General features: G+C 53.0%; 1 protein-coding gene across 16 annotated transcripts in view; it reads left to right on the top strand.

Moving 5' to 3' along the window:
• PPP6R2 (protein phosphatase 6 regulatory subunit 2) overlaps positions 1-20,157 on the top strand; it is a 139,944-nt gene that overhangs the window by 102,972 nt on the left and 16,815 nt on the right. For 7 of the 16 annotated variants that reach the window (XR_011650343.1, XM_071219134.1, XM_071219133.1 and 4 more), the window contains 6 exons: positions 7,509-7,646; positions 11,720-11,785; positions 13,508-13,620; positions 13,941-14,054; positions 16,041-16,167; positions 16,907-17,059. Coding sequence is in view for 15 of the 16 variants with exons in the window: in XM_071219134.1 (XP_071075235.1) it covers positions 7,509-7,646; positions 11,720-11,785; positions 13,508-13,620; positions 13,941-14,054; positions 16,041-16,167; positions 16,907-17,059 (711 nt within the window). In the remaining variant the exon portion in view is untranslated. Of the gene's footprint in view, positions 1-7,508; positions 7,647-8,494; positions 8,571-10,114; positions 10,268-11,719; positions 11,786-13,507; positions 13,621-13,940; positions 14,055-16,040; positions 16,168-16,906; positions 17,060-20,157 lie in introns of those variants that run through there. The other 9 variants (XM_071219129.1, XM_058309050.2, XM_071219128.1 and 6 more) reach the window with 4 other exon arrangements.

Below are 20,157 nucleotides of genomic sequence, written 5' to 3' on the forward strand. Positions count from 1 at the left end.
TTTGTAGGAACCTCACTGATCAGCTGTGTCAAGTCCTGGGTCTCGTCTGGAGCTTTGATTTGTTCCTTTGCCTGAGTCATGTCTTCCTTTTCCTTTGTATCGCTTGTAACTTCTCCTGATGTCTAGGCATCTGATTCTGATGCTGCATTTACTCTGCTGTTTGGTTTCTCTCCCTTGCCTAGGGATTCACAGGTAAGTGGCTGTGTGCCTCCACTGTTCTTGGACCCTTGGCTCACCTTGCTCTAGATCTTTAGCATTAGCCCTGTGTAACTGCTCAGACCAGGGCTAAGGACCCAGCAGTGGGGTGCAGGCCAGCTTCCAGGGCCTTGGAGAAGGTGGCAGTGAAGGCACCTGCTTGCCTCTTATTTACTTAACATTTTTCCCTTTTCACGCACTTTTCCGGTTTGGTCAGCAGATGGCGCTCCTGGGCAGCGCGCTCGGCTCCGCCCCCAGGTGCTGGGGGCATTGCATTCAGGTGACTCTGCAGCAGGTGGGCTGTGTAGGGGCGGTGTCCTCAGGGCTGGCCAAGCCTCACCTACAAGCCTCAGGCTGCTCTCCACCTTCCACACCATCCCTCCCTCTTAAGGAGGAAAATTACCTTTAGCTACCTGTGGCCCTTCCAGTGCAGCAGACCAAGATCACTGGCCAAAGCCTGAATTTGCTGTAGGCTTTGTCCCGCCCTCTCCCCTCTCTGGGGGAAGGGACCCCTGCAACCCTGTGGCTGCTGCTATCCACGCCCTGAGGTCCACAGACCGCTGATGGCCGGGGTGGGGGCGGGTCCCCCTGCTGCTGCTGCTGCTGCTAAGCGCTGCTCCCGAGGCTCCTTTCCTCACCCTATATGGTATCTAGCTGCTTCCATGCTACTGTGGCAAAGGTGAGAACTTAAGGTTTCTTTAATTTCTTTCAATATGTCATATTTTTCCTGTGTAGTGATCCGATACATCTTTCATTAAACTTTATTTCTTTTTATATGTTTTTTAAAGATTTATTTTTTATTTCTCTCCCCTTCCTGCCCCTTCCCCCCGTTGTCTGCTCTCTCTGTCCATTTGCTGTGTGTTCTTCTGTGTCCACTTGCATTCTTGTCAGTGGCACTGGGAATCTGTGTCTCTTTTTGTTACATCATCTTGCTGCGTGTGTGCGGTGCCACTCCTGGGCAGGCTGCACTTTTTTCACTCAGGGCGACTCTCCTTGAGGGGCGCACTCCTTGCGCATGGGGCTCCCCTACGCGGGGGACGCCCCTGCGTGGCACAGCACTCCTTGCGCATCAGCACTGTGCGTGGGCCAGCTGCACACGGGTCAAGGAGGCCCTGGTTTGAACCCTGGACCTCCCATGTGGTAGGCGGACGCTCTATCAGTTGAGCCAAATCCGCTTCCCAGATTTATTTTTAGATATTTATATTTTCATGTTAGTCCAAATGACTTTTTAAAAAAAGATTTATTTATTTATTCCCCTTCCCTCATTGCTTGCACTTGCTGTCTGCTTTCTGTGTCCATTTGATGTGTGCTCGTCTTCTCTTTAGGAGGCACCAGGAACCAAACCTGGGACCTCCTGAGTGGAATAGAGGCGCTCAATTGATTGAGCCACCTCAGCTCCCTGCTTTGTTGTGTCTCTCATTGTCTTTCCTCTTTTATTTCCTTGTGTCATCTTGTTGCATCAGCTTATTGCGCCAGCTCACTGTCTTGCTCATCTTCTCCAGGAGGCACTGGGAACCAAATCTGGGACTTCCCCTGTGGTAGGCAGGAGCTCAATCACTTGAGCCACATTTGCTTCCCTAGATGACATCTTTTTAATTGAAAATTTTAATTGAGATAATTGTATATTTATATGGAGTGCTAAGAAATAATCCAAAGAGAGCCCTTGTGTATTTTACTCTTTCCTCCAATGGTGATATTTTGTAGAGCTGTAGTAGGAATATTACAACCAGGATGTTGACATTGGTATCACCCACTGATCTTATTCAGATTTCTCCAGTTTTGCTCATGTGTTGGTGGCATGTGCCTGTGTGCATGTGTGTAAGTTCTGTTTTGTTTTTCCCCTGTAGGTTCCTGTGTCAAAACTGCACGGTTCACACTCCAGACACCCCCCTCCTTGCCCTTTTATAACCAGCTCCTCCTCCCTCCTGCCCCCTTCACCTTCTCTGTCCCTAACATCTGGCAGCTGCTAATTGGTCCTCCATTTCCAAAATTTTGTCATTTAAAAAAATGTTATGTAGTTCGACTAATACAGTACATAACCTTTGGGATTTGCTTTTTCAGTCAGCTGAATTACTTGTACATTTGTCCCTGCTGCTTTGTGTATCAGTAGTCTTTTCAATGGCTGAGTAGTATTCCACTGAGGAAGAGCAGGTCTGCCTGAGGCCAGGCATGGGAGGAGGGGGCCACCGAGCAGCCATGCAGGGCCTAAGGTGAGCGGGGCCGCAGGGCGGGGCAGCTCAGCGGCCAAGCAAGGGACAGATAGGGTGGAGGTGGAGGGGGGAGGCATGCGCTTCCTCCCTGAGGTGCCCAGGTGTGCCCCAGCATGTGCCCAGATGTGCCCAGCATGTGCCCAGGTGTGTCCCAGCATGTGCTCAAGTGTGCCCAGGTGTGCCTTGCATATGCCCAGGTATGCCCTGCGTGTGCCCACGTGTGCCCAGGTGTGCCCCAGCATGTGTCCAGGTGTGCCTTGCATGTGCCCAGGTATGCCCTGCGTGTGCCCAGGTGTGCCCAGGTGTGCCCCAGCATGTGTCCAAGTGTGCCCCAGCATGTGCTCAAGTGTGCCCAGGTGTGCCTTGCATATGCCCAGGTATGCCCTGCGTGTGCCCACGTGTGCCCAGGTGTGCCCCAGCATGTGTCCAGGTGTGCCTTGCATGTGCTCAGGTATGCCCTGCATGTGCCCAGGTGTGCCCAGCATGTGCCCAGCATGTGCCCAGGTGTGTCCCAGCATGTGCCCAGGTGTGCCCCAGCATGTGCCCAATGTGTGCCCAGATGTCCTGCATGTGCCCAGGTGTGCCCAAGCATGTGTCCAGATGTGCCCCAGCATGTGTCCAGGTGTGCCCTGCTGCCCAGGTGTGCCCTGCCTGTGCCCAGGTGTACCTGTGTGTGCCCAGGTGTGCCCAGTATGTGCTCAGGTGTGTCCTGCCTATGCCCAGGTGTGCCCCAGCATGTGCCAAGTGTGTGTCCAGGCCCCCTGGGTCCTGGGCGTCCCAGCTCCTTTCTCAGCCTCTTGCCTCTTCCTCTCGCCTGGAAGGAAGCTAAGGCTTGGAGGAGGAGGGCCGGCACGGGGCCCACGTCTGGTGGGAGCCCCCAGGATCTCACCCTTTGCCCCGTCATGAGGGGCTCCTCAAACCTTCCCATGAAACCACCAAATTTCTTCCTACCCTGACCCCAGCCCAGCCCTCCTCCCAGGGCTTTGCTGCCCGCTGCCTCCCTCCAGGTGACCCCCTGCCCCCAGGCGCCCCCGGCTATCCTTTTGGCAGCCACTCTCCCAGTGGCTGGTGGGAGGTTGTGTGGGCGTGTGGACGTGTGGGATCCCCAGGGCTGGGCAAGAACTGAGTGGTCTCCACCTCCCCAGCAGGGGTGCTGGCAAGCTGGGTGGGGCCCGTGCAGAGGTGGAGGGTGCCTGGCTGAGGGGCACCTTCCCTAGGGGAGCAGGGAGGCCAGCCACCCCCACATCTCACCAGAGGTGACGGGTGATGGGGCTTGGTCAGGGCTTTTTGCCCCTTTGCGTGCTTGGTTCCAGAGTCAGGACTGAGGGCCAGGGAAGGAGGACAACGAGGTGCCACAGACCTAGCCAGGAGCTTCCCAGTGGCCAGAGCAAAGAAGGAAGCGGGCTTGGTGCAAGAGTCACAGGGTCCCTAAAAATTAAAGCAGAGCAGACACCTGTCTGCTGTCCAGGAGGAAAAGGGGGGCTAAGGCAGTGGTGGGGGCTTTGGAGGGGTGAAGAAACACAGCCGTCAGAGCGAGAGGCTGTGCTACTGCTGGGAGTTGGGGTCCCAGCCAGGAGCCCACAGCCAGCTCTGAGTCCTGGCACTGCCTGCGCCAGTGGTGTGACCTTGGGCAGCTCCTTTCACCTCTCTGTGCCTCAGTTTCTTCACCTGAAAACTGGGGTGGTAATATTAACTCCCTCACAGGCATTTTGTGGCCCTGGGAGCAAGTCCGCGAGGCCAGCACCTGCCAGGGGGAGCCCCATGAGGCCAGCCCTGGGGGCTGGGAGAGTGGACTTGTTTTCTTGTCAGCGCGCCAAGGGCCTCAGAAAATCCCTGCCCTCCAGTGAATCAGAGGCTCCCGGGAGCGGACGCTGAAGGCCGGGGCGGGCTGCGCACGGGGCCTTTGGGCGGCCACGGCCTCTCAGTGCCTGCCCCTGAGTCCCCCGCCTCACTGCTCGGGGCCAGGCCCGGGAGCAGCCCGGGGCCATGACGGGCCGGTGGGTCAGGAGGGAGGGTCGGCGCCCACAGAGAGGGCGAGGGGTGCGGTGCGCGCTGGAGCGGGGCTCCCTGAGGCAGAAGGGCCGCCTGCCACCTGCTCCTGGCCGTCCACGTGTGCGCGGGTCCACCCGGGGAGCCCTGGCCCGACCGGGGCACCTTGGCCCAGCCCTGGCCTTGGCAGCTCGCGCCACTCGCACGTCCACCTGATGAACGCGGGGCACGCGCGGGCGCCCGGCGGGCACGCACCAGCGGTGAGGCGTGCTGGCGGATGTGTGCCGTGACCCGGCCCCCAGCGGTGCCTCCCCTGCACGCAGAGCTCCCCACTCTGGAGCCCCGCTGGGTTTGGGTTGCTGAGAGCTCCCCGGAACCTGCTCCCAGGGTCCTTCCTCCCGCGCGCCCACCTTGAGGCTCTGCCTGCAGGGATAGCCCGGGGGGGGGGGGTGGCGGGCACTGCTGCTGCGTTTCCCAGGGCTGGGGCTGGGGTCGCACGCGCCCGCCCTGAGCCACCCCGTCCCGCCTCAGCTCGCGTGGCGTGCCTGTGCGGCCAGGCGGGGGCCCTTGTTCCTCTCCAGGGCCCATCAGTCAGCCCCGGCCTCTGGGCTGGGCTTGTGCTCTAGGGAGGGTGCCCCAGGCCCCCTGGACTCTCTCGGGGTGTCAGGGGGTGGGCACCGGAGAGGAACGCCTGCAGGGGCTCGGAGAAGCCCGAGGGGGCAGGGCGCGGGCCTCCTGGCTGGGTGCTGGCCTTGGCCATGGCTGGACTTGCTGAGAAGGGCTGGGAAGCGGTTTCCTGGGAGAGCTCCCGAGGGGGCCGCGTGTGCCGGCCTGACGAGCGAGAAGGCTGTATAATGAATAGAGCTGCTTTGAGTTTTCACGTACAGGTTTTTGTGTGAACGTAAGTTTTTATGTCTTTGGGATACATACCTAGAGGTGCAGTTGCTACATCCTACAGTAGTTTCATGTTTAGATTTTTAAGAAACTGTCAGGCTCTTCTCCAGACTGGCTGTGCCGTTTTCATCCCCGTCATCCATCCATGTGTGTGAATGATCTAGTTTCTCTGCCAGCTGGTCAGCATTTTGTGTTGTCACTATTTTAAAGTTTAATTTCCAACTGTAATTTTTAAATGTAGTTGATTTTGTAATAGTAGCCTTGTGTCTATCTTGATAAAAGTACATTAATTCTAAGTAATTTATCTTTATATTGTTTTGTCTATGTACATGGTCATGTAATCTGTAATGACCATTTTATTTCATCCCTAATCATTTTTATACCTTTATCTCCTTTTCTTGCCTTGGCTGGAACTGCAGTATAATGTTGAATAGAAGTAGTGATGGGAAACGGACTTGGCCCAGTGGTTAGGGCGTCCGTCTACCACATGGGAGGTCCGCGGTTCAAACCCCGGGCCTCCTTGACCTGTGTGGAGCTGGCCCATGCGCAGTGCTGATGTGCGCGAGGAGTGCCCTGCCACGCAGGGGTGTCCCCCGCGTAGGGGAGCCCCACACGCAAGGAGTGCGCCCCATAAGAAGAGCTGCCTAGCGCAAAAGAAAGTGCAGCCTGCCCAGGAATGGCGCCGCCCACGCTTCCCGTGCCGCTGACAACAACAGAAGCGGACAAAGAAACAAGACCCAGCAAATGGACACAGAACAGACAATCTGGGGGGAAATTAAATAAATAAATAAATCTTAAAAAAAAAAAAAAAGTAGCGATAGTTTTCTTTGTTTTGTTTATTACCTTAGAAGAAAAGTCTTCAATATTTTACAATTAATTATGATGTCTACTGTGGGGTTTCTATAGATATTTTTCTTTTTTTAACTCAGATTAAGGAAATATTCTTTGTGCCTAGTTTTTGGAAAGTTTATAACATGAATCACTGTTGAATTTTATGGAATGCTTTTATCTCTATGAAGTTGATCATGATTTTTTTTCTCTATTCTGTTAAAGAGGCAGATTACACATATTGATTTTCTAATGTTAAACCAGCCTCACATTCCAGAGTACACTCAGCTTGATCGTAAAATATTATGCTTTCTTTTATATTGCTTTATTTTTACATCTGTGTTCACAGTGAGATTGACCTATAATCTTTTCTTACAATAACCTTACCTGGTTTTTAGGATCAAGATTTTATGTCTCTTCTTTTATTGTTCCCTGGAAAAATCTGTATAAGATTGGTCATTTTTCTTTCAGTGTTTGGTAGAATTCACTGGCAAGGTCTGTTGAGCCTGGGGTTTTCTGTATGGGAAGTTTTTAAATTATGGATTTTGTTTCTTTTGAAGTACAGAACTGTTAAGATTTTCTTCTTGTCAGTTTAGATAAATATGTTTTTCAAGGAAATATTTCACTTGTCAAAATTTGTGTAACTGGGCATGCTCCCAGCCCCCAGCCAGTGGCCTGGATAGAGCAGGTGACGCCAAACTGCTTTTGCACCTAGTGGCAGACTAGGCGTCGCACGCAGGTTTCTGCACCTCATCGCCACGCGCCCACCTTTGTGCAGGAGCAGCCTTGGGGCACCGATGGCAGGACAATGGCATCGCCCCACCCTGTGGCTTCACACTGCACCGTCCACGCCTTGTTGGCTGGTCACTGGCCTGCTGCAGGACGCTTTCTCTTTTCTCAAATCTCAGCCCGCTTTGTCCCTGTGCCACACGTTTTCCTTTCAGCTGACTGACCGTCTCGTTTGCTCTGCGCTCTCCTTGGTTTGTACCCCCGACCTGGGTCTGCAGATGGTTACTGTCCCTTCCTGGTACAGCTCAGTCTGTGCGGTTCTCCTCTGCTGAAAAAGCCCGGTGGTGGATGAGCGTGCAGCTGTGCTCCGCGTCGGGTCAGCGTGCTGCCAGCTCGCAGTCTCTGCCGCAGGACAGTGTCAGCCCACCCAGGGCCCCTCCCTGCCCTGGTGGCCAGTGAGCTGGGCCCACAGGACTTGCCTGGCCCATGTCTGCCTGTCCTGGGGGAGGTCATTCTTGCAGCACTCAAGTGCACTTAACTCTTTAAGTGTCTTCCCATCGTTTCTGCTTAGCAGGGCTGAAACGCAATCTCAGTTCCTGGAGGGTCTGGCTGGCGATGGTCGAGCGCTTGCCCTGCCTGCTCACCTGTGTGCTTGGGTTCCAGGTGATCGGGTTTCTGAAGAAGAAGGACCAGTTCATCAGCCTGGTGCTGCGGCACCTCAGCACCTCCGCCACGATGGACCTGCTGCTGCGCTTGGCCAGCTGCGTGGAGCCAGCCAGTCTCCGGCAAGAGGTCCTGCACGTGAGTGTGCCAGGCCTGCGCACGCCGGAGCCCCCTTGCGAAGTGTTGGCAGCCTCGGGGGGGACAGCTCGCTGTCCTCCCGGCACCCTGAGGGAAGGGCCTTGTCTTGGGCGTCCGGCCCAGGAGGCTGGCGACTGGGTGCAACGGCACTCCCTTCTCACCCGAGATGCTCCCCTGCTCTGGCCCGGCCCAGGGTTCCTGTCGAGGGTTGAGGGTTGGGGCGGAGTCTGGTGTCTGCCCTCTCCCTGTGCTGCTCCCTGAGCAGAAGCCAACGCAGCCCCGCCTCCTGCTCCGTGAGGAGGTGGATGGGCGCCCCTCGCCTCGCCCTCTCACCGCCCACACCTCCCCAGCAGCACCCCCCTTAGAGCAGGTCTCAGTGAGGGCTCTATGCCCAGACATATGTCTACAAGGAAAGCTCTTGTTAGAAATCATTCCATGAAAAGAAAAGTTACAGAAAAGAAATGAGCAGAGTTGTATCCTGTTTATTCTGGAGGGTTTGGATGTGTCTGTCCCAACAGGACATCAGTCAGCTAGAGCGTGGCCCGTCTGCAGCTCAGAGCCCCAACCCCAGGAACTGCAGGGAGTCAATGCTGGACAAACTCATGTTCACTGTTTGGCAGAACTTTTATTTGTAATCCAGTCAAAACTAAACCAGCAGCTTGTCAGTTCTTCCTGCCCTGTTTCCAGCCTCTTGCCTGGCAGCAGTGTCCCTCTTCGGCCGGTGCCACGTTTCCTCCGCTGAGTTGGTAGTAGTCGCCAGCGTTCCTGTGTGTCAGCCGCGGCCCTCCATGGGGAGCTGTGCTTTGCACACCAAGTCCTGTGCCAGGCAGTTCACCACATTATTTCATTCAGTTCTCAAAGCTGCCTTAAGGGGTGGTGCTATCCTGATTTTTGGAAAAGGAGCTCCAGGCATAGGGCATCGAGGTACGCGTGGTGGGCGCCGGGTCTGACCTACATCTCCCTCAGGGCCATGAGCCCTTGCCCCTAGGTCTGTGTTGCCCCTTAGACTTCAGTCTTTATGGGGTGAGTTGTGCTCCTCCCGGTCCTGGAAAAGCCCCAGAAGCTGCAGAGTAGAGGCTTGTCTGGGCCTCTGCTTCTGCTCAGGGCTTACGCTGAGAGAGCCGCCGGCAAATGGCCACCCAGGTGGGGCTCGGGTGGGCCCGGGACTCCAGCTCCTGTCTTGTTTGCACCCTGAAGAGTCTTAATGTGTGTCAGGGTGTCTGTGCCACTAGGCTGTATTGATGGTGATTTCCCCCTTTTATAAACTTTTAGGTCACTTCCTCAGTTTAATTACTGACTGTACTTTCTGGGTTGGTCAAATCCAGACAACAGGGCCGCCAGGGCTGTATCAGTCAGGATGACTCAGGTTATGCCACAGTAACAAATAACCCCAGATCCTGGTGCTTGTAACAACCAGGTTGTTTCTTCCTGGTGAGCAGGTCACAGGCCCACTGGGGGGTCTGCAGCACCTGAGTCGGGAGCCCAGGTGATGGCAAGGCCCCTCCAGTGCTCAGGGCCATGGCGGGTTCAGAAGGGGGTTGAGGAAGGTGAGTCTCAAGACTGCCTGCACCACTGCTGCCCGTGTTTTGTTGGTCAAAACCATTTATGTGCTATGGGACTGTAGAATTTAAGAGTAGTTTAAGTTCTGTGTAAAGATACTTGGTTGCTGCAGCCACACACCCACTGCTCCGGCCTCCTAGAAGAGCTGCTCGTCAGTGGTGGTGGTCTGGTTATTTGACAGTATCCCATCACAGTAGTGACAAGGGAGCCTCCGTGTCTGACGGGAGGTGGGCCCCTGGTGAAGGCGGGCTTCTCAGCCCTTTTTAAGACCTCTCTGAGGGTTTTATCTGGTTGATGATTTTGCAAACTGTCTACCTGGAATTAAGATCAGGCCTGACGGCAGACAGGTGTCAAGAAAAGCAATCTTCTAGCATGGGACCAGGTAGATAAACTTCTCCTGTAAAAGGCCAGATGATAAATATTTTAGGCTTTGTGGGTCAAGCAGCCAGAGAGAATATGTCATTGAGTGGCCATGGCTGTGTTCCAGTAAAGCTCTGTTTACTAACGCAGTCAGCTGGCCGGATTTGGCCCACTGGGCCCTCGCTTGTCAGCCCCCGTCTTAATATCCAGTAGGATGAGGCATCCTTAGAAGCCTGGGAACACTGGCTCAGAGTTCTGTGTAAGCTCTTACCCAGCTCCCCAAGGCACTACTGGTCCCTCGTGGCCTGGAGCCACACACAGAGCCCTCCTCTCCCGGTGAGCTCTGGGCAGGTCCCAGATCAGCAACAGAGCCATCAGTGGTGCCTTACCAGCCAGAGGGCCCCTTCCCCCCACTTTGCTTCAGGGAAAAAGCCCTGGTAAAGAGGAAGGAGGGCCAGTGGGTGTCCAGGTCACCTGCTGGAGGGTGTGTTGGTTGGTGGTCTTTTTACATTCCCCTGCAGGTGCATCCCCTCTGGTTTTGCTCATAGAATCTTATAGGAAAGGCCAAGAGTGTGCAGATGCGGGTGACAATGCTGGAAGAAGACTTTGGACAGGAAGCCGCAGTGAAGACTTGCAGAGATGGGGCAGGACGCCCCAGCACGGTGGCCTCTGCATCAGGCCCCGGAGCCCCACGTCTTGAGGTAGCTTCAGGAAGGGCAAGGATTAGGGTATGCGGAAGGAAGTCCTAGAACTCTGACCTTTGCAGCACCCAGTTCAGGGAGGGGGGAGCTGTAGAGGCACAGTGGTGTCCTGGATCCCTACAAGGTACCTGGAGGGAGGGCAGACAGTATCGAGTGGGCAGAGACTCAGCAGACACCCCTGGGGCTGGAGCAGGCCCGACTTCGGCCTGTGCAGTCTTATCTGAAGAAACAGAATCAGAAGCAGGGGATGTGAAGAAGCCGCCTAGCCGAGTGGGACCGGGCCGGGCCCGCAGCTGTACTCCTGTGGCTTCCCCCTCCCCGGCTCCTGGAGCGCCGTCCACGACAGCAGGGGCCTCTGAGATACCAGTGGTCTGCTCTAACCAGAAAGCAAAGTGAGCAGGCAGGGTCCGTCACTGCTGTGCTTAAGGCAGCCTTGCTTCTGTGGCAAGACTGGGGCAGACAAGAGGAGCGGAGCCTTGGTGAGGCATCACTGCCACTGGGTGGAAGTTGTTTTTCTCTGACTTGGAGTGGTAGAGCCAGAGTTTGCAAATAGGAAATTTAAAACAACATAGAAAGTTTCCCAGCATTTTTGCCAAAAGATTTAGTAAATGTGGCATGATTCCCCCCGTCACATAGCACACACTTTATATGGCATGGTTTGGGCATGGTTTCTTCCCTCTTTTGTCAAATAGCACTCTATTATTTTTCTCTTTCATGGATCCCATTGGATAATCTAATCTATAGTCAAGCCACTTGTGCTGAGTAATAATAAATTCACTTTCATAGTTTTATTAAGCAAAGATATAACTACCAATCAGAACTTTCGATTAACCAGAAGGTAACTGGTGTTACCAAGCTGAATTGTAATTCCCGTGCAAAGTGAAGAGACTGACGTTTCAGTCACTCTGCAAATGTGGTACGGCAGCACAGTCTCCGCCTGGCAGCTGGAAGACCAAAAGTGGCGTGAGCCTCCCAGGGCAGGTGGTGTGGCAGGCCCGGCTGCTGGCCGCTCTCAGTGCAGCCTCCTTATGCAGAGTTGAGCAAGTAGACGGGCCTGCAGCCCTGTGCTGGCGCGTCTCCTCCTGTGCAGGAGCCAAGCTGCGGGCAAAGCAGCGTGCAGGCTGAGGCACCATATCCAAGGGGCTGGCAGGGCACTGTCCCTGTGGGAGGGACTGGGGCCTCCTCGGCTCGCCCTTCAGGGCCTGAGGCTTCCCCAGAAAGCTGTAGGATGCTGCTTCGGATGTGGGCACACGTGAGCACACGCCAAATGGTCACCAGTGCTTGGTGGCAGGTCTGGGCAGACAAAGGGAGGTGAGCAAGGAGCATCTGGGGAAACTGGGTGTGTGGATCCCTGCCGCCCTCAGGGCTTTGCTTCCTTTTAGTTTAACGTGAACAGGATGGTGGAAAGTAGCAGGTTCTTCCTCTGATACAAGGCCATATTTCTTCTTTCAGTGGCTTAATGAAGAAATGATCATTCAGAGGCTCGTGGAACTGGTCCACCCAGGTCAGGATGAAGATGTGAGTACGATGCTTCCAGAACCGTGTTCTTGCTCAGGCCTCCTGGCTCGGCCAATCATGCCAGCTCCCTGATGCGGTTGGAGGTGTGAGGCAGGGTCACCACTTGCCTCCCCTTAGGCCAGGACTGTGAGCATACTTGTCTTCCGTTGATCGAGGGCTGACTTCCAGGCTGTTTTTTAACTGAAAATTAGGAAGTGCATATTATATAAATACATTTCAGACAGTATTATTGTTACCTATAGCTAAGCAACAAATTGCCCCCAAAGAGGCAGCTTACAGCAACCTACGTGTCTTACCTTAAAGTGTCTGTGGACCAGGGATCTGGGTGCGGCTTAGCTGGAGCCCAGCACAGGCTTCCTCTCACGGGCTGCGGGTGTCTCGGGGCTCAGCAGGCAGAGGGTCCACTCCTGGCCACATGGCCCTCCACAGGTGGCTGGCTTCCCTCTGTGCAGGTGAGGGGGAGCCAGAGGACAAGGAAGGCGCATGCCAGGGTCTTTCTGTGACCAGATCTTCGAATCCACATCCCATCGTGTTTGCTATACCCTCTTTGTTAGAAGGGAGTCACTGGGTTCAGCCCATACCCCAGGAGGGGTCGCCCGAGGTGTGAATCGTTGGTGTGAGATGCTGCCCCACGAGGATGAGGGGCATCCTCATGGGGGCAGACACAGCTTTCTCTCCCCCAGCGACCAAACCTCTCTCCCAATGGAATCAGCATTGATGGACCTTTCCCTAGCATTACAAATACCCTTGTGCACACATGCCCACGTGCGCCTGCGCGCTGTCCTCAGAGGACTCCGCCTGTGCTGCTCGTTGCTGGAGCGCTGAAGCTGTTCCATGTCGGTCTTGCGTGTTCTCCACGGGCCAGGCCTGTGAGTGGGGGAAGGTTCTCCACTCACCCTGACAGGGGCGTCCCTCGTGAGTCTGAGGTGAGCACGGAGTGTCCTGAAGTGGCCTGAGCTGCCCCATGATGAGGAGAGTGCCAGGACCAAGCAGCCCCCTCAGCCGGCCTCCATCACCCCAAGGCTGCACCGTGCCCCGTGACCAGCCCAGCTGCTTTCTCTTCTCCCTGAAAATGGTTGTGCGGACACTTCCTTCAGCTCGGTGTCCGCGCATGTGCATGAACACGCTCTCACTGCACGGATGTGGGAAGACGCAGTGGTGATGCTTGTCTCTACTCAGCTCCTGGCTCCTGTTACTGTTCGCTCCGCAGGACAGGGCAGGAGGCAGTGTTCCCCAGCTATCTCCAAACTCCCATGGGGTTTAACATTTTCCTAGGAAAGTTGGGTCCTTTATTTCCTCTGTAACAACTTCCTTCTTTTCGTGAGCACACGATTCATCCTGAATGCCAGTAGCTATTTTTATTAAATTTAAAATACAGTATCAACATGGTCACATATACAGTATATCTCAAAATGTGGTACAGAGAAATATCTATATAGCTTTTCTGACCATTTTTATTCTTGGGGATTGCTAAATACTACAGCAAAAATCAGTCTACATAGATCTTCATTTTCATAATGGAGAAGGCAAAATCAAACATTTTTAACATGAGCTAGATGGCCTTTGCGGAAGACTGGTTTAGAGAGTAGAAAATATCTTTCCGAGAACTAAGTAGTAGCACGGGTACCTCCGTCTGTCCAGCTTCTCGAGATAACCCCCAGGAGGCGCTCCCAGTCGCGTCCCCTCAGTGCTGACGGGCTTCGCGGTGTCATCCTTCCTCAGAGGCAGTCCAACGCTTCCCAGACATTGTGCGACATCGTCAGGCTGGGCAGAGACCAGAGCGGTCAGTTGCAGGGGCCTTCAGAGCCTGACCCACTCCTCGCGGTGCTGGAATCGTGAGTTCCCTGAGTCCCGCGGGGCCCTGGAGACAGTGGCTCCTCTGCCGAACCCGTTTTGACGAGCCAACTTTGAAGTCCGCTCCCCAGTTGGGTCTGGTTAATGCGATGGACGGGACCCTCTGTGGGTCTGCGGTGGGTCCAGGGAGTCAGCTCAGCTGCAGCCGGGGCGACCTTGAGCCTGGCTGTTCCCGTCTCCTGAGCAAAGCTCCTCCTGGCTTGAAGGGTGCTGCCAGCGTCCTGCAGAGGGGGAGGAGACTGCCCCGAACGAGCGCGAGGCGGAGAGCCCTTGGCAGCCCTGACACGGGTGTCTCCCACAGGCAGGGCTGTGTGGAACAGCTTCTGAAGAACATGTTTGATGGGGACTGGACAGAGAGCTGCCTCGTCAGTGGGACACAGGTTTTACTCACCTTGTTGGAAACCGGGCGGGCTGGGTGAGCCTCTTTCTTTCATGAGGAAAAATCCTTTCATGAAAGCTGAATTTGATGCTTCAGTTACATGACTGCCTGGTTCAGTGGTCTGTATTGATGCTTGTTTGTATTTTTAATTAATTTTTAATTATGTAAATTAACATGAATATATTCTCCTTGTAAAAAATGTAACTTCACGATTAAGGATAAGGGCCCTTTGAGCATCACAGTCCATCCTGGGCCCCACCCCAGAGGCAGCCGCCGTGAGCAGCTGGCCAGGGCGTTACACGGGGAGGTGTGGAGTCGGTAGGGGGTTCCCCCAGGGACTGCACTGTGCACACGGATGTGTTCTAGTATAGTAATCTTTACCTTGACATACAGTCACTTAAAAGTCAGGGAGTGCTGTAGTTTGCTAAAGGGCTGCTGATGCAGAGTACCAGAGATGGGTTGGCTTTTTTTTTTCCTAAGGAGGTACTGGGGATTGAACCCCCAGAACCTCATACATGGCAAGCAGGTACTCAACCACTGAGCTATATCTGCTCCCCTAGCTTTTATAAAGGGGATATATTTGGGTAAGAGCTTAGAGTTTCAAGGCCATGAAAAGTCCAAATTGAGGCACCATCAGAGGTATTTTCTCATCAAAGTCAGCTGCCATGTGGCAAAGCCAGACGGCTCCCAGTCACTGCCGAGGCTTCAGCCTTCCCCTCCGGGCTCACCGTCTCCTCTTGAGCAGCTCTGTGGGCCCAGCCTCGTGGGGTTTGTGTTTAAGCAAGCCTCTCTTTGAGGTGGTGGGATCAAACCTGGTGGCTTCCTTTTCCTGTGTCTGAGCGAGTCATCTCTGTGTTTCCATTTATATCAGACCCAGCGAGGGGGCGGGGACCCACCTGAGCCAGCCTGCAGGGGTGGTCCGGTCAAAAGCCTGCAGCAGCCTTATCATGTAATCTAATCAAAGGAATTTAATGCAGTCAAAGGATATCACACCGGAGGAATACATTAGTTTACAGACAGTCTTTCTCTTTTGGGATTCATAAATAATCTCAGACTGCCACAGGGAGTATGTTTTATTTAATTTTGTCTTCTGCGTACCATATACACATGTACAAACAATGCAGACACACAGCTACATGCACACACACATTCACATGCACACATATATGCATGCATGTGTACACAGATGCACATGTGTACACACATACGAAGCACCACCCGCTGAGTGTTGTGTTCAGGGCTCTATCTCAAGGCAGCTGTGCTCCAGCACGCTTTCTCACCCATTAAGTATTTACTCGAACACCTTCCATGAGACAAACAGTGGGATGTGGCAGACAAAGGAACCGAGGCACAGCCCCTGCTCTGCCTGTTCCATTTGGAATGGGGGTCAGCACACAAACGTGATGCACATGTCCAGTGCTGTGGGCAGAAGAGAATGGCATGGGCACTGGCTAGTGGGCAGGAGCTGGTTAGCAGGGAGGCTTTCCTTGATGTGGGCATGTACAGGCATTAGCAAGTGTGTGCAAATGGGGCTGGTTGGTGTGTGCACAGCGTGAAGGGGCCTCAGCAGAGGTGCTCGCAGGTAAGGGGTGCAGGGGTGCAGAGTGTGGATGGTGAGGGAGGTGCTCCCTGAGGGGCCCTGTGCAGGGCTGACCCCTTACGGCAGGCAGACAGAGCCAGCCACCCTGGAAGATGGGAGGGTTTGGTACCTAATACATATTTATTAGTTTACTACCTGAAAGTAGAATTACAAAGTTATGATAATTTCTGCTAGTGAGGCAGCCAGAGTGTGATTTTTCTTTCTTCAGAAGCCCATGTAGAATTACCCGGCTGCTTCCCTAACTGCCTCTTTCCATCACACCAATCACCAAAAAATTTGGAGGCCATGAGTAGTTTCATTTTCAAGATTTCTTTTTGGAAAGAGAAAAATAGCTGCTTTTGGAAGAAGGTGCGGGGTTGAAACTTTGGGCAGGGTGAAGGCCCATCACGCTCCCGTGTCTACACGTGCTCTCACTTCCACAGGACAGAGGGCTTGGCGGACGCCTTTTCTCAAGGACTCGAAAGGGCACACCCTGTCAACAGCAGCGTATTGCATGGCATTGTGCCACGACTCAAGGATTTTCACCAACTTCTGCTCAGTCCACCAAAGGTAAATGGCTTGCACAGATGTGGACCACCTCGCAAGAGCTGCAGAGACGTCTCTCTAGCCAGGGTTTGGCAGTATGTGGTGGGGGGATGTGCCTCCGTCCACTGCTGTTCTCAGTCCTCCTTCCCCTTCTGAATTAGAGGGCTAATCACCATAGGTCTAGCCTTTGAGCTGGGGGCAGGCTCATGGGCCCAGGGCGGACCGCCTGCTCGGCTCCACAGCTCTGGGTGGCACGGGGCCCTGTGGGGAGGGTACAGTGTGGTAAACCCGGTGCCCACACCCAGCTCCCTCAGGGCTGCCTGCCTTGTCCACCCAGTGTCACCCAGCCCCAGCCCATTGTTTCCCCCGCTAAAAAGTAGCTTCAGAAGGCAGATTCTGTTCAGCTTGTCACCTAGAGCAGTACCTAGTACAGGACAGGCATCCAGGCACTGGACAGTGGTGTCCTGCAGCAGATGAAGGGGCCTCCATTCTGGTCCCAGAGTAGCACACCCTCATGCACTGAGGAGACATCTCCTTGGCCTGGCAGGGTCAGAATAGAGTGCCCTGGGCTTCCCCAGAACGCAGGCCCAGGACAGGCCTACCGCCCTTGCTCGCTCGCCCTCCCTGAGGCCCTGAGGGCATGGCGGGGTCGGTGGGCACACCTCTCAGCCCACACCTCCCCAGAGTCAGGCACCCGCAGCGCAGGAACTAAGGGCCCTGCAAGTGGAGGGGTTGGCAGTGCTGGTCCTCCCTGTGTCTGTAGAAACAAGCGATCCTGACCACCATCGGCGTGCTGGAGGAGCCTCTGGGCAACGCCCGCCTGCACAGTGCCCGCCTCGTGGCTGCCCTGCTGCATACCAGCACCCCCAGCATCAACCAGGAGCTGTGCCGGCTCAGCACCTTGGACCTGCTGCTGGTGAGTGCTGCCGCCAGCCCGCTGCGCTTGGCCTGGAGCCCACGCCGGTCTGTGGGGGGATCACCTCCCCCCACATCAAAGTCCCCAGAGCTCACCACTCATCCCGGGAAGGACATGCCTTGGCCAGAGCTCTAGGAGAGCAGAGGGCAGAGGGGTGCGGTCACGTGGCCTATTGCAAGACAGAGCTTAACTTGGAGCTCTTGGGGGTGAAATGCCCTAAGACAGCAGGCCCTGGTCTTCTGTGAAGGAGAGTCACCCCGACAGCTCTTGCTCACAGTGCAGAGGTGCCCCTTCACTCTCAGGAGCTTCCCGATTGCTGGTGAGCGCTCGCGTGCCTGGGCTGGGGTGCCTACACTCGAGCACAGGGCACCTCCTGGCTGCCCCTAGGCCTCTCTCCTCCCCTGCGCCTCTGCTCACAGAAAACCGGAACCCTGCTGCTGCCAGAGTCCCAGAACCACCTGCCTCCAACCTGGGCAAGCCCCTCCCTCCAAAGTTCCTCCAGGACAGTGCTGCGACTGTAAAATCCCAGGACAAGGAGAGGGTGTTGGGGGTGGGAATGATTATAAAAACCTACATTCCTTTTCCTTACCCAAAAAGAACTGTCTTTCAATAAAAGATTTCTTATCATGAAAACATAACACAAGCTCCCTGTAGAAATCCTGAAGCACAGCCCAGAGCAGCCCCCACAGCCTGTAAATGAGCAAGTCTCTGCACAGCTTTCTCAAGAGACACATGGGGAAGAGAGGTTTAGTGAATGTAGGACTTATTTGCTGTTTATAGTCTGACTTTTTCAGTTAGTACATCATGAACACCTCCACATCTTCATATATTTGTCCATGACACCATTTTTCATGTCTGTATTCTATTTCAGGGTATTTCTGGGCCACTATTTATTTAAACCAATCCCTCTTGTAAGATAGTTAGGCCAGTTCTGATTTTTCACTATCAAACAAAACGGTAAGCACAATAATCTCCAGGTTACAGGCCACAAATCTGTGTTTTTAAAAAGGCTTCCCTGACTAAACATCCCTGTTAAAGCAAGGACAGACTGATTGGATGAGAAAGCATCATCCATCCATATGCTTTTTACAACAGACATGCTTTAGATACAGAGACACAAAAAGGTTGAAAGTAAAAGGGTAGGAAAAGATATTCCATGCAAACAGTAATCAAAAGAGAGCCAGTGACTGTATTATTGTCAGACAAAATATATGTCAACTCAATCAAGATTACAAGAGACAAAGAAGGATGCTACATATTGATGAAAGGTTTTACCCAGCAAGACAATATAATGATTATAAACTTGCGTGCCCTTCGTGAGAAAGCCCCAAAATATTTGAAGCAAAACTTGATGGAATTGAAAGGAGATTCCATGATAATAGTTGAAGATTTCAATACACCATTTTCAATAATTGATGGAACCTCTATTCAGGTCAGTAAGGAAATAGAGGACCTGAACAACACCGTCAAACAATTAGACCTAGTGGACATACATGGAACACTTCAGCCAACAACAGCAGAATTCACTTTCTTCTCAAGTGCACATGGAACAAACTTACGTTAGGCTACAAATCAAATCTTAAAAAATTTTAAAATATTGAAATCATACAGAGTAACTTCTCAGACCGCAATGGAATAAAGCTAGATATCAATAGCAAGGAAAGGTGGAGGACTTGGCCCAGTGGTTAGGGCGTCCGTCTACCACATGGGAGGTCTGCAGTTCAAACCCCGGGCCTCCTTGACCCGTATGCAGCTGGCCCATGTGCAGTGCTGATGCGTGCAAGGAGTGCCGTGCCACGCAGGGGTGTCCCCGCGTAGGGGAGCCCCACACGCAAGGAGTGCGCCCCGTAAGGAGAGCTGCCCAGCGCGAAAGAAAGTGCAGCCTGCCCAGGAATGGTGCCGCACACACGGAGAGCTGACACAACAAGATGATGTAACAAAAAGAAACACAGATTCCCGTGCCACTGACAACAACAGAAGTGGGCAAAGAAGACACAGCAAATAGACACAGAGAACAGACAACTGGGGTCGGGGGGGAAGGGGAGAGAAATAAATAAGTCTTTAAAAAAAAAATAACAAGGAAAACTAGAAAATGTATAAATATGTGGAAATTAACACACAAATTGGAAAATGTACAAATATGTGGAAATTAAACAACACACTATTAAACAACCAGTCGGTCGAAGAAGAAATCACAAGGGAAATTAGGAAATATCTTGAGACAAATGAAAACAATAACACAATATACCAAAAGCTATGAGATGAAGCTAAGTCAGTGCCCAGGGAAATTTATAGCTCTAAATGCCCTCATCAAAAAAGAAGAAATATCACAAATCAATAGTTTTTTCACACCTAAAGAAAAAGAACAAGAAGAGAAAATCAAATTCAATTGTTAGTAGAAGGAAAATAAAAAGTAGAACAGAGATAAATGAAATAGAGAAAAGAAAACAGACTCAACAAAATCAAATATTGGTTTTCAAAAAGATCAGTAAAACCAACAAACCTTTAGTCAGACTGACAGAGGACACAATTGAAAGTGGGGCATTACTACTGACTTTACAAAAATTAAAAGGATTATAAGAGGGTACTATGAACAGTTATATGCCAACAATTTAGAAAACATAGATTAAATGGACAGATTTCTAGAAACATACAAGTTACCTAATCTGACTCAAGAAGAAACAGAAAATCTCAACATACCTGTTATAAGTAATGAAATCGAATCAGTAATCAAAAACCTCCCAACAAAGGAAAATCCAGGAGCAGATGGTTTCTGTTTTAGTTTCCTGGCTGCTAAAACAAATACCATGCAGTGTGTTGCCTTAAACAGCAGGAACTTATTGGTTCACTGTTTTGCGGCTTGGAGAAGTCTAAATTCACGATATCGTCCAAGTGCTGCTTTCACCCAGAAGACTGAGGCGTTCCGGGGCTGCCAGCTACTCCGAGGCCGTGGCTCTCCTGCCACAGGGCAGCGCACATGGCGACCTCTTGTTGCCTCTCTGGGTTCTACTGCCTTTTCTTCTTCCTGTGGCTTGCCCTTTCTCTGCATCTGAATTTCATTTTGCTTAAAAAGGACTGCAATAATAGGATTAAGACCC

This window comes from Dasypus novemcinctus, chromosome 12 (assembly GCF_030445035.2).
Source record: "Dasypus novemcinctus isolate mDasNov1 chromosome 12, mDasNov1.1.hap2, whole genome shotgun sequence".
Classification (NCBI taxonomy): domain Eukaryota; kingdom Metazoa; phylum Chordata; class Mammalia; order Cingulata; family Dasypodidae; genus Dasypus; species Dasypus novemcinctus.